The 15,002-nt window shown below is 36.9% G+C and overlaps 1 protein-coding gene across 1 annotated transcript in view; it reads right to left on the bottom strand.

The window, feature by feature from the left end:
- adamts3 (ADAM metallopeptidase with thrombospondin type 1 motif, 3) overlaps positions 1 to 15,002 on the bottom strand; it is a 165,220-nt gene that overhangs the window by 84,111 nt on the left and 66,107 nt on the right. The window contains exons 8-9 of the mRNA XM_017695510.2: positions 11,951 to 12,056; positions 6,101 to 6,244 (exon numbers count right to left, since the gene is read on the bottom strand). Coding sequence (XP_017550999.1) covers positions 6,101 to 6,244; positions 11,951 to 12,056 — 250 coding nt within the window. The remainder of the gene's footprint in view (positions 1 to 6,100; positions 6,245 to 11,950; positions 12,057 to 15,002) is intronic.

Raw genomic sequence — 15,002 nt, 5'->3', positions numbered from 1 at the left:
TAAACTAATGTATTGTTGTATTATTTTATTGAATTATTTATGTATGTGGTTGCGCCACCTGACAATTTCGGGTAACACATTCATAAAATCTTACATAAACGCCTCATAACAAGTTACTGAATGTCTAAATCGACACATATAAAGTATACATATTTTGCATTATAATAATATGGACTAGTTTTTTTTAGTTTTTAATTTTACTTACATAAATCTTTCAAAATAAAAATATTTTTTATTTTGATAAAGTATTTTATTTTCAGTTAAATATCTAATTTCTGCACAACTTTGACACTGAGGCAAATTTCATATATACTTTCTACTTTTTAAAGCATTTGTTGCTTTGCATGTCACTTGAATGGACAGTAAATTTAATATGCAAGGAACACTGTTTCATCTGAATCTTATTATGGTAGTGGGACTCACTGAATGAAATAATTTTACAAGGCCATAAAACTCATCCGTGCCTTGTAGAAGCTGTATAGCCACATAAATGGTAGTAGATTCATTTGCATTGCAATTTAAAGATCAACATAACATGCACTTCACTCTGGTTAACTTCCATTACTTGTGAGTTAAACGCAAAACAGAATTTATCAATCTTTGGATTAACCGTACAACATTTAGCATTAATTAATGGGATGACCAATGCACAGTTGTACTTGTGCCTTCTTCAATAGTATAAGCCAGAAAGAACATCACTATCAGTACTACTATTTAACCCCAAGAGGGTTAAATTTAGGATAAATCAAATTTTACTCAACATTTTATAAACTTTTTTAGCACAATAAAAATTTTAACATGACAGAGTAAAAAGGTGACAAGGCATAGGCAAAATGTGCCTAAGAGTGAAAGAACTTAATAACCTAAAGGTTATTTAGTCCAGAAATGAGACATTTCACTAAAAATAATATCATTTTCAAAAATGAAAAAATGAAAAATTTTGAAAATATGTCTCTTTCCATTTTTAATGTCATGTAAAACATGCATGCTTTATAAATGCTGATTTAAACATCCATGAACATGTTATGAAGTGTTTATGTTAAATGTTAAGAATGTGTTACGTAGACACCTTTCAAGTGTTATCACATTTTCTGGGTGTTAAAGGTAATGATCCTGTAATGTAATGAAAAGTGTATTTATGCCATTATAAAAAAATAAGCTACAAATACCAACACACTGAGCAGTTTGTTGCAGATATACAAATGTACATCATAATCTTTTAAAAAGCAACTTAAATGTATTTATTTTCATTTTTAACAATATAATTTCAAAAATAATTTCAAATTATTTTGACAACCCTAATTTGTCACTCAGCTGTGACTTCTGATGTCTTAGAACATTTCACAGAGCACTTTGTCCCTGTTCCCTTAGTTTTGTATTGTTAATAAGTGCATGGATTTACAACCTATTGATTGCTGCTGCTCATGGGAGGTCACATACTAAGTTACTGCAAGCAAGGACTAAATGCACAGCATTTGTAAGAGTATAATTTCAGGTATAGGAGGCTTGACCCTGACAGCGACACTCAATGTAATCACACAAAAGTAATTAAAAATGGGTCAATCAAAACTTGGAGCAGTGTCAACATAAAACAAAAGGACAAACACAATTGATTGCCCTACAAACGCTCATCATTGATCACCCTACAAACTCCAGTTTACATAACAGTACTCTATAGTTTGCAATGTGATATTTAAAATCAAGGCAGCTCAGAAAAAATGAATAATCACTGTGACCGTACTGAGTCAATTTGAACAGTTAGACCTACAGTTGTGTGTAAAACTGATCAAATTACATTTTGATGATTTTCTATGTGAAAATGAGGTAATGCATCTTTTAAAGAGAACTAAATTAAAAATGCATTTTCTCAGCAAATTATTTATTTTACATAACTTTATATATTTATTAAAAATAAGAACATAAAACAAATAAAATGTCATAACTTTTGCACAAACTACTTTTTATAATAGTTGGACTTCAGCAAATAAACATTAATTGTGCATCGAAATTCATAGGTGTGTTCTATGTAGAACACTGGCCATTTTGTCCAAAACATCTACCACATAGGTGCACTTGTAACTGTAGCACAATATATCAGCTGCCCTTTTCCCCATCCATCAATGGAAAAGTCCACCATAGGACCACTGCTGACTCAAATTATCTGGTGAAGGAATTCATTGTTTTGAATTGTGCTATATCTGTGTTAAATATTCTGTATTGTGTGTGCCTGTACTGTGACTGTATTTAGAACATTCTTCTGTCTATTCTTGTTTATCCCTATATGGTTGTGTTTGTGTTTGTTACTTGTTCTGTATGAGCTGGGTCTAATCTTGGCATCAGTCCAGCTATATAACTGTGTTAGCCCAATGTCTTACAGGCTAGCTGTGTGTGTCTGTGGCCGCGCGTGCAAAAATAAACTTCACTGTACAGACAACAGGAGTCCCCTGGATTTCCGAAGGGTTTGAAATTCTACATTGGTCAGCAGTGGTCCTATGGTGGACTTTTCTATTGATAGATGGGGAACATTTGAGTGGTCCTACAGCAGTTCCTTTTTATCAGGGTTATTCATATGCACCTAAATGGTACTGGAACACTGATACAATTAAGGGTTGCATAGACTAGTCAACTAATAAATCCAGTAGTAGGAGCTGTGAGCAGCAGTCAATAGTGAAAACTGAAGTAAACAGGCTGGAGGAGAGAACAGAAACCAGTTTTTCTGCTAAACAAAAAGCCCAAAGTACATTAGTTAGTGTGAAAATACTACATGAAATGAAACTATTTCCACCACAAGCTGTGTAAGACTACTGAAATACAGGATCATAAGCAAGACTGCGCAGGTTTTAAGTGCTGCGACAGGAAAGGGCTGTTTGATGGACATGCAAAACAGCCAGTCACAGACCATTTAGTGGGAGGTTTGCAACGAAAACAAACTTGTATCAGTCACAAGGATATCTTTTTTACTTGCTATCTACAGTCTCTAAAACAATTCAGGAATAAAGTCTTAAGATTGGATGTCATTAAATTTTCCTGGTTCAGTGAATAGGCCGATGTCTCACTCTAAAAAGTTTATTATTAGTAGGAGTGAGTAGAGATGGAACTGCTTACTCTTACCATTTAGAACGTTAAAAGTTAGCCCATTAAAAATTCTCTGTGAGAGGTGAGTTTCTAAAAGATGTGTAGATTTTAGCAAGCAGTTTCCATCTGACAGACTGTGTGCTTCTGTGGGCAGAGTGCATGAGGCTAAAATCTACCAAAATACAACAAAAAAATCACACACCTCTGGGAGTCCCTTTGTGGTCATCTGCCACCCCAGCCCATATTACAAAGCCACCAACAAAACTCTGAGGTTCACTGAGGTTTTTTTTTTTTAAATGTGGTAATGATGACTAGTTGACCTCCTTTCTGAATGACTAGTCGACTAGTAAACATTTATAGTCATGCAATCTCTAGTACAAGAAATCTAACCTAATAAACAAGCAATGTTCATTACAGTGCTTTGTGTTGTTTTCCACCATGTTGATGATATAATCTTCAGAGCCTAATAAATCACCTAATTTAGCTGACTTGCTCAGCTAGAGGGTCTAAATATAGCCTTCTGTCCATCCTCATGGTTTTTTACTTCATAAAGGTCAAAATAAGGGTGTGTTGAGTGGAGTTCATTACAGTCAAAACATTGGGCTGAACCTGAGATGACACCAAACAAGCCTGCGCTCACAACAAGGATTGCTGTTTACTAGCAAGTGAACGCAGCTGTGATGAAAATAATAATTGATCAAAATTAGAAATGAGGAGAAAACCAAATGTGTCCTTTAACCCTTTAAGGCTTATTAAAGGCTTGTTAAATGTGCTCTTCTCCATTAATCATGTGAATTCTCCATGCTACATTACTTATAATTTAATATTATTATTTGATGATGATGTAAAGAACTATGATATAACAAAGCTGTAAATGAATTGATTTATATTGAATTTGACAAAACTTTATTGTTCATAGATGAATAAAGCGTGTCCATAACAACATTCATCAAAAATATAATGCAGCTTCTCTATCTTGTCCTAAAGTGGCCTAATCTGGGAAAAAAAGATAAAGCTGTAAGTGTTTGAATTTTACCAAAACAAGACTGTGTTTCAAATCTCAGGTGAAGCTCTAAAGAATAAATTCATGCAGTCGCTGACAAAAGTCAAGTCAGTTCGAGTCGGCTATGCTTTACAGACAGTGTTTTTCTACTAAATGGGCCACTGAGCCCATTTTATCATTGAGTCCACTGAGTTTTTAACTCAGATTAGTCACCTTGACTTTATCATTTTGCTTAGTTAATGTAAGGACATAACATTCAGTACCCTTTAAGCTTTTATACAATTATCTGCTGCTCCTAATTGAGAACACATGATTAAAGGTTAGAAAATGTAATTTCCTTTTATTGTTTATTAATCATTATTCCAATTCATTTAGATTTTTTGTGATTTTTTTTTTTTTATAATTACATGCCTGACTTATCAGGACTTTGCTGTTTCCATTTAAACACTGCAAGCAAAACTGCATTTTCCTTGCTAGTTCACATACACATTATTTGTCATTTTATCTGAATTAGAATCAGAGTTTATATTCACCAAGTACCACTGGTTTAAGGGAAATGTCAACATACAAATTTATCCAATAAAATAAATTTAGAAAAAGATACACTTTATATAAGCATAAAATCGATACAGAAACAATATTAAAGAAATATAAAGGATATGCAGAATGGGAGAAAAATACAGATACAATTACTAAACTACTGCAGCAAATATAAATATAAATGTAAATGTAAACATATGTATAAAATATGTATATCTGCTGTCGGAAGAAAAACTTGTATCTCCATTTTTGGCATTTTTCAGTTTTTGACATAATTTGAAAGTATCTGTTACTCTTTACATTGTTTGTAAATTTTATGATGAATGGCCTAAAAGAAATTACCCAAAATGACATGGGAAAAATTCTGGTTCCATTGACTTACATTGAAAGTGAAGTAAGTTTTTTCCTTCTCCTGTAAAGTTAATATTTTGGAGATACAAGGTTTTCTTCCGACAGCAGCGATATGCAAGAAGATACAGTAAAGTACAGAAAAGTGGGAGAGCCATTTACTTCGATTATGGCATGATGCAATGGTTATGTATATTACAATGTATGTAATTAGGTACATGTGTAGCTGTTTGAAGCAGAGGGATGTGAGAAGGATCCTTGTTTAGAAGGATGATGGTCTGGGGAAAGAAGTTGTTGATGTGACGGTGATGGCTGGTCCAAGTGATTGTGAAATGTGAAGTAGGGATGGGTGATATGGCAAAAAAATAATATCACAATACCGCAAGACATTTTCACAATATGTATCACATTATCTGGCTTTTTAAAATACTATAAAAAACTTTAATCACAATGATTTTTCTTCAATGTTATACATACAGCAGTACAGCAAATCCAGTTAAAAAGGACTAATTATGTTCTCTTTGTAATGAATTGTACAGATTTAGTGTTCTTAAGGTAGTGGCGATATCCACAATATGCTATTTCATGATGATTCTGACATTTACCGACGTTTTCTTATTTTGGGTTTGATCTTGTAAAAACTAAATCTACACACACTCAAGAGCACAAAGGTGTGAACAATTCTAAGAACACATCATGAATCTGACGTGGACTTTTTCTTACGGCCTTTCTCAAGAACACATTTAAGAACAAACTTAGGGAGATATTGGTGAATGATGCCCAGTGTCCTTATAGTTTTCCATAGCGCTGTTTGTTTAAAGCAATGCTACTACTATTTTGTTGCTGCACTGTATCTGTTCCATGTTGTTCTTTAAACTCCAAACAATTAAATATCTAGATACATGTCGTGTACTGTGAAAATGTCTTCAGGTATTGTAATGTTACATGTTTGTCCACCCTTACACTGGGCCACCAACAAGTTAATGTGTCCATTCCTCACTCCTATAGTTATAGTAATAACTGAACAACAACTAAAAAATAAGCTCCCTATAAATAAGCCTTAAGGTGTCAGCATATAAAGGAGTTTAATGGGGTTAAAGCTGAAATGGGATAGAGAGACAGTTGTTGACTTACTGAATGTATCTCTTCAGTTCTTGTCCACTGCACATGGACCAGTGATAGCGGTGGAAGGCTGCTTGCACCAGAGGGGCCATGACACTCCCCATGGCTGTCTCATCACCACAGCGATTGCCCTGTCCATCATGCTCCATGCCCAGCCTAAAAAGAAGACAAGGAGAGTAAATTTGGCCTCCTGGCTTTGTTAATGTTCTTTTGTTCTATTATTCCAGCATTTTCAAGCACATATGAATACACAAAAATACAGCAATTTCCACATTTAGTGTAAGAACATAAAATTTAAACAGCAAATAAACAGAACATTTTTCAGACCAATATGTCAGCATGAACAGGCCCTTACTGAGTAAAAACTTGTGTCCAAACAAGTGCAGATCTAGCCACTAAATGGTTTACAATTTGCTCAAGAAAATGTCATGAAATAAACAGTGAATTAAGTGCAGTCGAATCCATTTGCAAAGGTCGTGCCCCAAATTACCCTTATTTACATTTCATTTGTATAAAGCAAGATTTAAATCACCCAGATGTTTCAGACAGTGAGCCAATAAAAGGAAAGCAGTAGGTTCTTAAGCTCCAGTGGTCTTCATATAGGAAGTCTGGAGTTGAGCAAGGGGTGCATTGCACCCACTGCTGACTAGAGTTTAAATAGCTCTATATTTTTATTTTTACACTGATGGAAAATAATACAATTAATTAACAAAATGTCTTAGCTTTACTTACGATGCTGTTTTCCCACAACACTGGCTGATATATTAATATATTACTGCAGTATAGGATGGTTTCTACTGCGCAAAGTAAGCTATACTTTCTGTTTTTCGGTGGTAGTTATGTTTCAGTAGCATGAAACAAAAGCACAGTACAATACGTCTTTAGGCCTTTAAAGAACTGCTAAACAAGGCTATTTGCTGCCGTTTAATCTGCTCTTCTCTGTTTCTCATTGTTTCAGTTTCTTAATGTTGGTGTTGCATTTACTTGATACGTGAAGAATGTGATCTTACAAAACTGAAAGTTCTGGAAAGTTCTGAAAAAATACAATGCATCCAAAAACAACAGAAGCAACCTTGTGCATTTTATACAGTGACAGAGAAAAGAAAGCGCTGATTTTACATGCTGATATGTTTCACTGTGGTCAACATGGACATGCTCATGCAGTAACTGCTCTGGCAGCAGAGTTCTAATAGCTCCCAGAATGGATTTTGGTTTGGTCAAAACTCTTAAATGGAATTTTAATCGTCGCGGTCTTTGTTTTTATCAGCATGGAAGTAAAAAAAAAGGACATCCACTTCATAACAGTATTATCATATTAGTTTCTATTTTTACTGTTATTACTGATATTTTATACAACAGTTAGTTCTGGCCACACAAGCTGATTGGTTGAGAAGCATGCTGATATTTCGCCATAACATGACAGGTTTTTCACAAACACTGTATCACTCTGCTAAGACACCGTTGCTAAGCTTCTGACAGCTGTAGGAGACGCTCAAGCTGTTTGAATGTTTTTACTTCTTACTTTGTGCACAAACAGAAAATGGACACTTTTAAGATCACATTTGACCGACAGCTGATTTGGTCCGACTCTGAAGATGAGACTACACCAAATTCTGAAACTGTGCGTTGGTCTATGTGAGGAGCTGGAGGACAAACTAATGGCTGAGCAGCGCGTGAGAGGAGCTTGTAATTCTGATGTAGAGACAAGCTGCTTGTTAAGGAACTATAATTTTGAATAATTATGGAATTGTTAATATTAAAACATTAAATGACACGTTCACAACCCAATTTATTTGTTTCTTACTTACTATTTATTTAACTTTTGTATGAAAGTAATAGATCAGGTCGCGTGTTATTGCTATAACATTATGGCTGTGATGATCTATGACCACAGCCGTGACGTTATTTCACGATAACACACTGCCTCTCATGTTCTATAGCTGAAATTAATGACAGTGATAAAATGTTGATGATTTAACTGCAAATCAAGCATTTTTCAGCTTGTTAGTACATAATACTTAAATTCACATGCACTTTCACCAGATCATCCATTTTAGCCAAACAGGAAATAAAGGATTTAAATATTTTTCATATTCTAGATGACATATGTTCATGTTTTCAGGTAAAGTGGCATTTACGTTGAGGTTTACGTTAAGGTTATGTCTTGACTTCTTCTGTGAGTTTATTGGCCACTTGCAAAGCAGAAATCAGATTTTACTGCCAGACATGTAAACACAGAGTTTTCCATTTTTACTCAAATGCATCACTCAAGTTGATTGGATTTCCAACAAAATCTAATTTTATCACATTATTAAGTGCATGTAAACAGACTCATTGTGTCTTTTCTTCACTGTAAATGAATGCTGTCCCTCCTTTCGTGACCTTGTGAAATCTATTTTCTCCTCTGACAGCAGAAACTAAATCTAAACTAAATATATATACTAAAATATATATGGCTGGGCTAATGTTGCTTTCTGTTGCAGTAATAGAATGAATGGGCTTAAGTATCTGACACAAAACAGCAAAACAGGGGATTCAAATTGAATCGATTGTGATAGTGAATGTTAAATAAATGCCCTTTTTTAGCTGTGCTAATGCTAGCCTAGAGGAAGGACCGGCAGCAGGTGGCTGCGGAAAATGCTTTGCAAGATGACAGACTCATGCCAGATCTTACCGTTCTATCTCTGTCTGGTTTGCAGTGAAAACAAAAAGAAAGAGGAGAGAAATGTGAGAAACAGTAACGCTCTGAGCTCTGTACACAGAGAATAATGAAGAAGATGAGGTTGAGTCAGTGACTAATCTGTGTGGGTTGTGTATTCTTTGTGAACCCTTGCTAAATGCTCTATAGCTATGAGCTATAAGCCCTGCTGTGGACAAAAGAGATTTTACGTTGATCTGCAAAGTAGATCAGGCACATGTGATCAAACTACAGATACATCTTAATAAGGGTTTATGAACCCCAATTCCCACTGAAAGGGGGCATATGAGGATTTCTGGGAACGTTCTCTGCCAAAAGCATGCGAATGAGAAAAAATGAGAAAAAATGTTTTGTAACACAAGAAGCTGCACTTCGCACTCAGGTGAATAAACTCCAGGGCTAGGTTTTCACCAGCAGGAGTCTTAAAAATTTGAACAGCTGAAGTACAGAACACCATGATCAAGTTTGTAGGACACTTTCGATGGTGCAAAAATAAGATCTCTCAGGAGAAAACACTGTAAGCTGAATCTGGTTAAGGTCATAACCCTGTTTTGCCCACAAGCAAAGTCTTAGGCACTCTTCCCAACCAATTTATTTTCTCAGCAATGAGGACTTGACTACAGACTTCTAGTTTAGCAATTTACTTCCACTGCTTGCTCTACAAGTAAATAATTAAGCTGGTAAGATAAACAGCTTGGAATCTTTCACCAAAGGCTCTAGAAAAAGGGCATCTGTGTCTTAAATTCTCAGAATTACTTACACGTCATGGACACTTCCCTGAATGTATAAAACAAACTAGACCATTTTGCTCTAAAGTGCATAATGTTTCTGTGACTTTGGGAAGTAATTTTCCCTTTTTATCACCATTTTCTAAACTCTCTTTATTCTTTATAATTAAACAGGCTGTTTTGTTACTGCCCCAGTAAAGCGATTTATGTAAATGACCTCAGCTCTGGCTAGCCTATTAAAAAAGCAGTACAGGCTGAAACATTCAGAATAGTGCTGAAATTCTTAAGCATATTAGAAAAAAATGTCCATCAGCCACTCCTTTTGCACATCTTCCTCTCCAATAACTGTTCCGGACTGACTGCAGTAACAACACTCCTTATAATGCCAGCATAAGCAAGTAGAATAGACTGGTAAAGGTTGAATGGGTGACATTTAAACCATGAATTAAAAAGGGGCAGTTTTTGCAGTTTAACTTCTATATATGGACTGTATAGGCTGGGAGTGACTTCAAACTACTGTCGTCGCCCCTCCAGGCACCCCTCGCAAACACACTTCTGCACATTTTAATGCACAATTGCTGTTCATTTCCTGAATTTATCACCAAAAAAAGAAAATTAAATATAAACTTTGAAATGTGCAAAATTTAAGATTACATTTTTTTATTTCCAATTTTTGAATCTCCCCAAAATACAAAGTTGTTGCTCATTATAATGTGCAGAAATGTGTTCTTTGTAATAAATGTGAAGTGATATTTGTAATCAAATGCTATTTTTTTACATTTGTTTACTGCAGAAGATGTTAATTTCACTAAAAAAAATCAATATTTTCATACAACCCCAATTCCAATGAAGTTGTGTAAAACATAAATACGGTAAAAACAGAATACGATGATTTGCAAATCATTTTCAACCTATATTCAATTGAATACACTACAAAGACAAGATATTTAATGTTCAAACGGATAAACTTTATAGTTTTTTGCAAATATTCACTCATTTTGAATTTGATGCCTGCAACATGTTCCAAAGAAGTTGGGATAGGGGCTACAAAAGACTGGGACAAAACACCTGTTTAGAACATTCCATAGGTGAACAGGTTAATTGGACACAGGTGAGTGTCATGATTGTGTATAAAGGGAGCATCCCTGAAAGGCTCAGTCGTTCACAAGCAAGGATGGGCGAGGTTCACTGCTTTGTGAACAACTGCGTGAGCAAATAGTCCAACAGTTTAAGAACAACATTTCTCAACGTGCAATTGCAAGGAATTTAGGGATTTCATCATCTACAGTCCATAATATCATCAAAAGATTCAGAGAATCTGGAGGAATCTCTGCAAGTAAACAGCAAGGCAGAAAACCAACATTGAATGCCTGTGACCATCGATCCCTCAGGCAACACCGCATTAAAAACTGACATCATTCTGTAACGGATATTACCACATGGGCTCAGGAACACTTTAGAAAACCACTGTCAGTGAACACAGTTCGTCGCTCCATCTACAAGTGCAAGTTAAACCTCTGCCATGCAAAGTGAAAGCCATATATCAACAACACCCAGAAACGCCGCCGGCTTCTCTGGGCCCGAGCTCATCTGAGATGGACTGATACAAAGTGGAAAAGTGTCCTGTGGTCTGACGAGTCCACATTTCAAATTGTTTTTGGAAATCATGGACGTCGTGTCCTCCGGGCCAAAGAGGAAAAGGACTGTCCGGATTGTTATCAGTGCAAAGTTCAAAAGCCAGCATCTCTGATGGTATGGGGGTGTGTTAGTGCCCACGGCATGGGTAACTTGCACATCTGTGAAAGCACTGTTAATGCTGAACGGTACATACAGGTTTTGGAGCAACATATGTTGCCATCCAAGCAACGTCTTTTTCAGGGACGTCCTGCTTATTTCAGCAAGACAATGCCAAGCCACATTCTGCACATGTTACAACAGCGTGGCTTCGTAGTAAAAGAGTGCGGGTACTAGACTGGCCTGCCTGCAGTCCAGACCTGTCTCCCATTGAAAATGTGTGGCGCATTATGAAGCGCAAAATATGACAACAGAGACCCCGGACTGTTGAGCAACTGAAGTTGTACATCAAGCAAGAATGGGAAAGAATTCCACCTACAAAGCTTCAACAATTAGTGTCTTCAGTTCCTATACGCTTATTGAGTGTTGTTAAAGGAAAGGTGATGTAACACAGTGGTAAACACGCCCCTGTCCCAACTTCTTTGGAATGTGTTGCAGGCATCAAATGAGTGCAAATGAGTGAATATTTGCAAAAAACAATAAAGTTTATCCGTTTGAACATTAAATATCTTGTCTTTGTAGTGTATTCAATTCAATATAGGTTCATACTTTCTGCATTCATCCTGAAAAACACCATCAGCAGTGCTGCTGAGAAGGAGATCATGCATTCTAAGGCGCCTAAAAACTTATTTGAAAACCTACACATGTCCAGTCTCGTGAGCCACCACAAAGGCAGAGGAGAAGCCATCTTCATGATTGAGGGTGCAACTGCGGACCGGATGGCACATCCCAGTGACTGGTGCATATCCTGGGATCAGAACAAAAGAGAGTGAGAAGACGTTTGTCAGGCTTCTTCATCATGCAGCAATGGCAAAATTGAGGCTACTAAATACAGTAACACCTGGCATAGCTCAACATATCCCCTCAGATTATTCAAGGTATTGCTGTCATATTTTATGCAAAATGACGATGGCAGCAATCTGTCTGAATCTGTGTTCATCATTTGTTTTTGAGAAAAAATACTTTGAAATGAATTACAAGAACAAAGCAAAAAAAAGAAAAATATAAACTACAAAAATATCGGCCTCAGTGCAAACCATATGGCATTCCACGATTACTCGTCTAAACTGACTCAATTACAAAAATATAATTAATTCAATTAATCTAAGACAGATCCCTTTACTAGTGCTGTTTAACTGTGACAGTTAAGCTTAGATTGCCATAATAATTCCAAAAGCCAACATCTAAACAAATGACAGAGCAATAACAAAGTTTATTTATTTATTTCTGAATTTTCTCATCCTAGACTGACACCTCATATTGCGAGGCCAACATTCACTGAAATAAATGTAGACTCAGTGACAAAAGTCAACACCTTAAAAGACAAGCATCTCACAAAAACCTGGGCCTAAGAAAATGAAATCATATAGAATGAAGAGACAAAGCCGGATAAGATGGCTTAAGTGAGAAGATATTCTTCCAGTGCATATATCCATTTTATATCTCCACACAGAATGACTGTTAATCATCCAACCTGAGTCTGGTCATTTTTTTTTAAGAAACTTTTCTGACCCCTTGATTTTCTCATATGTAAAGCAATTTTGATGACAGCAGTGTATGATGCCAATGACAAAATCAAAAACAGAAAATAGAAATAGATAAGTAATAGAAATACTTATCATTTAGGCCCACCAGTATAAGAGTGCGTGTATTCATATTACACGTACTTTGTTATAAAAACAAATACTACAGCTATTCCATGTTCCATTTAAAGACATACCACACTGTGATTTTGTTTTATACTCACACCACCCAAAATACAAAACAAAGTTAGTACAGAAGCATCATGCACTGCAATAATCCATCCATCCACCCATCCATCCATCCATCATCTTCTGCTTCTCCGGGGTTCGGGTCACGGGGGCAGCATCCTAAGCAATGAGGCCCAGACCTCCCTTCCCCCAGCCACTTCCACAAGCTCTCCAAGAGAGATTTGAGGCGCTCACAGGCCAGTTGGGTGATATAGTCATGCCAGCGTGTCCTGGGTCTTCCCCGGGGTCTCCTCCCAGGTGGACTTGCCTGTGACACCTCCTGAGGGAGGCGTCCAGGAGGCATCCTAACCAGATGCCCGAACCACCTCAGCTGGCTCCTCTCGATGTGAAGAAGCAGCGGCTCTACTCCGAGTCCCTCCCAGATGACTGAACTTCTCACCCTATCTCTAAGGGAGAGTCCAGACACCCTGCGGAGGAAACTCATTTCGGCCGCTTGTATTCGTGATCTTATACTTTCGGTCATTACCCAAAGCTCATGACCATAGGTGAGGGTGGGAACGTAGATCGACCGGTAAATCGAGAGCCTTGCCTTATGGCTCAGCTCTTTCTTTACCACAACAGACTGGTAAAGAGCCCGCATCACTGGCCCAGCACCAATCCGCCTGTCAATCTCCCGCTCCCTTGTACCATCACTCGTGAACAAGACCCTGAGATACTTGAACTCCTCCACTTGAGGCAAGAGCCTATCCCTGACCCAGAGAGGGCTCTCCACCCTTTTCCGTCTATGGTCAGAAGTAATTAGCCTTTTGCAGCACTGTGGTTAAGTTTTGGCCCGTTCCTCTTGGCAAACAGTCTTCACTTCCTCAAGTTTATGAGAGTCCCTCTGATGGACTCGCAATCAAAATTCTCCATAAACATTTAACAGGATTCAAGTCAGGAGACTGGCTAATCTACGCACACACTTCTTTTTTACAATCCAGTCTTGATTTATTTTAGCTGTATGTCTGGGGTCATTGTCCTGTTCAAATGTCCATCTTCTCCCCAAATACACGTTCTTGACTAATGAGTTTAAATTCTCCTCTAATATCTCCAAATACATCACTCCATTCATATTTCCTTTAGTGCCATGTTGATGCTCCAGTACCACTTGCAGAGAAGAAGCCCGGTAACATGATGCTCCCACCTCCAAACTTCACTGTGGGTTTGGTGGAGATCATACACACTACCCTACTTTCTCCAATCATAATGAGCTGAGTTCCATTTTTCCATACCTGTGGCATGAAGTTTGAGATCTGCATTATGTTTATATCACACCACCAAAGTGGGTAAACTACGTTTAAGATTTTTAATCTCCATCTCGACTCCAGATATACTAAAGACTCCAGGTATAAACTTCTATTACTTATTAGCTACATTACTTGGTGGCTCCAGTGCAAAACTCAAGAGGCAAGTTTCAGACATCTTGTTGTCTCTACATCGATAGATTCTATTAAGGGTAAAGCAAAAACTGTATAAATGATATTTTTTGGCAAACAAAATCTTTAAAGAGAGTAGCAATCTTTGACAAGCGGTTTAATCAAATGCAATCCTGAACTGATAAAATAGGGCTCTGCTGTCTGTTAAACCAATGGATGGAGATGCAAGGTAATTTACCATGTGGTTTTTACTCTTAGACATGAAGGCCTTGGAAAAACGAAACAATGGCTATATATCTCACAGATTCTACAGACTACTTTCAAATGAAAGTGGCAGACAGCCTTGTTCTGTGAGCCGCATTCGAGTGCCAATTTGTCAGATGGGTGCTGGGACGCTTAAATTGATCTGCGTGCTGCTCTCCTAAGCCTCAAGTATATCTCTCAGGTGTCTTTCAAGAGAAAGACTATATTTTCAAGGAAACAATTGCCTCATACTTGCAGACAACATTTGATAACTCAAAACAATACCTTGATAAACTCCTATTGTGTTCTGAAAATCCGCCTGGA

Source organism: Pygocentrus nattereri, chromosome 20 (assembly GCF_015220715.1).
Source record: "Pygocentrus nattereri isolate fPygNat1 chromosome 20, fPygNat1.pri, whole genome shotgun sequence".
NCBI classification, from domain to species: domain Eukaryota; kingdom Metazoa; phylum Chordata; class Actinopteri; order Characiformes; family Serrasalmidae; genus Pygocentrus; species Pygocentrus nattereri.
This window is presented reverse-complemented; position numbering and strand designations above follow the sequence as displayed.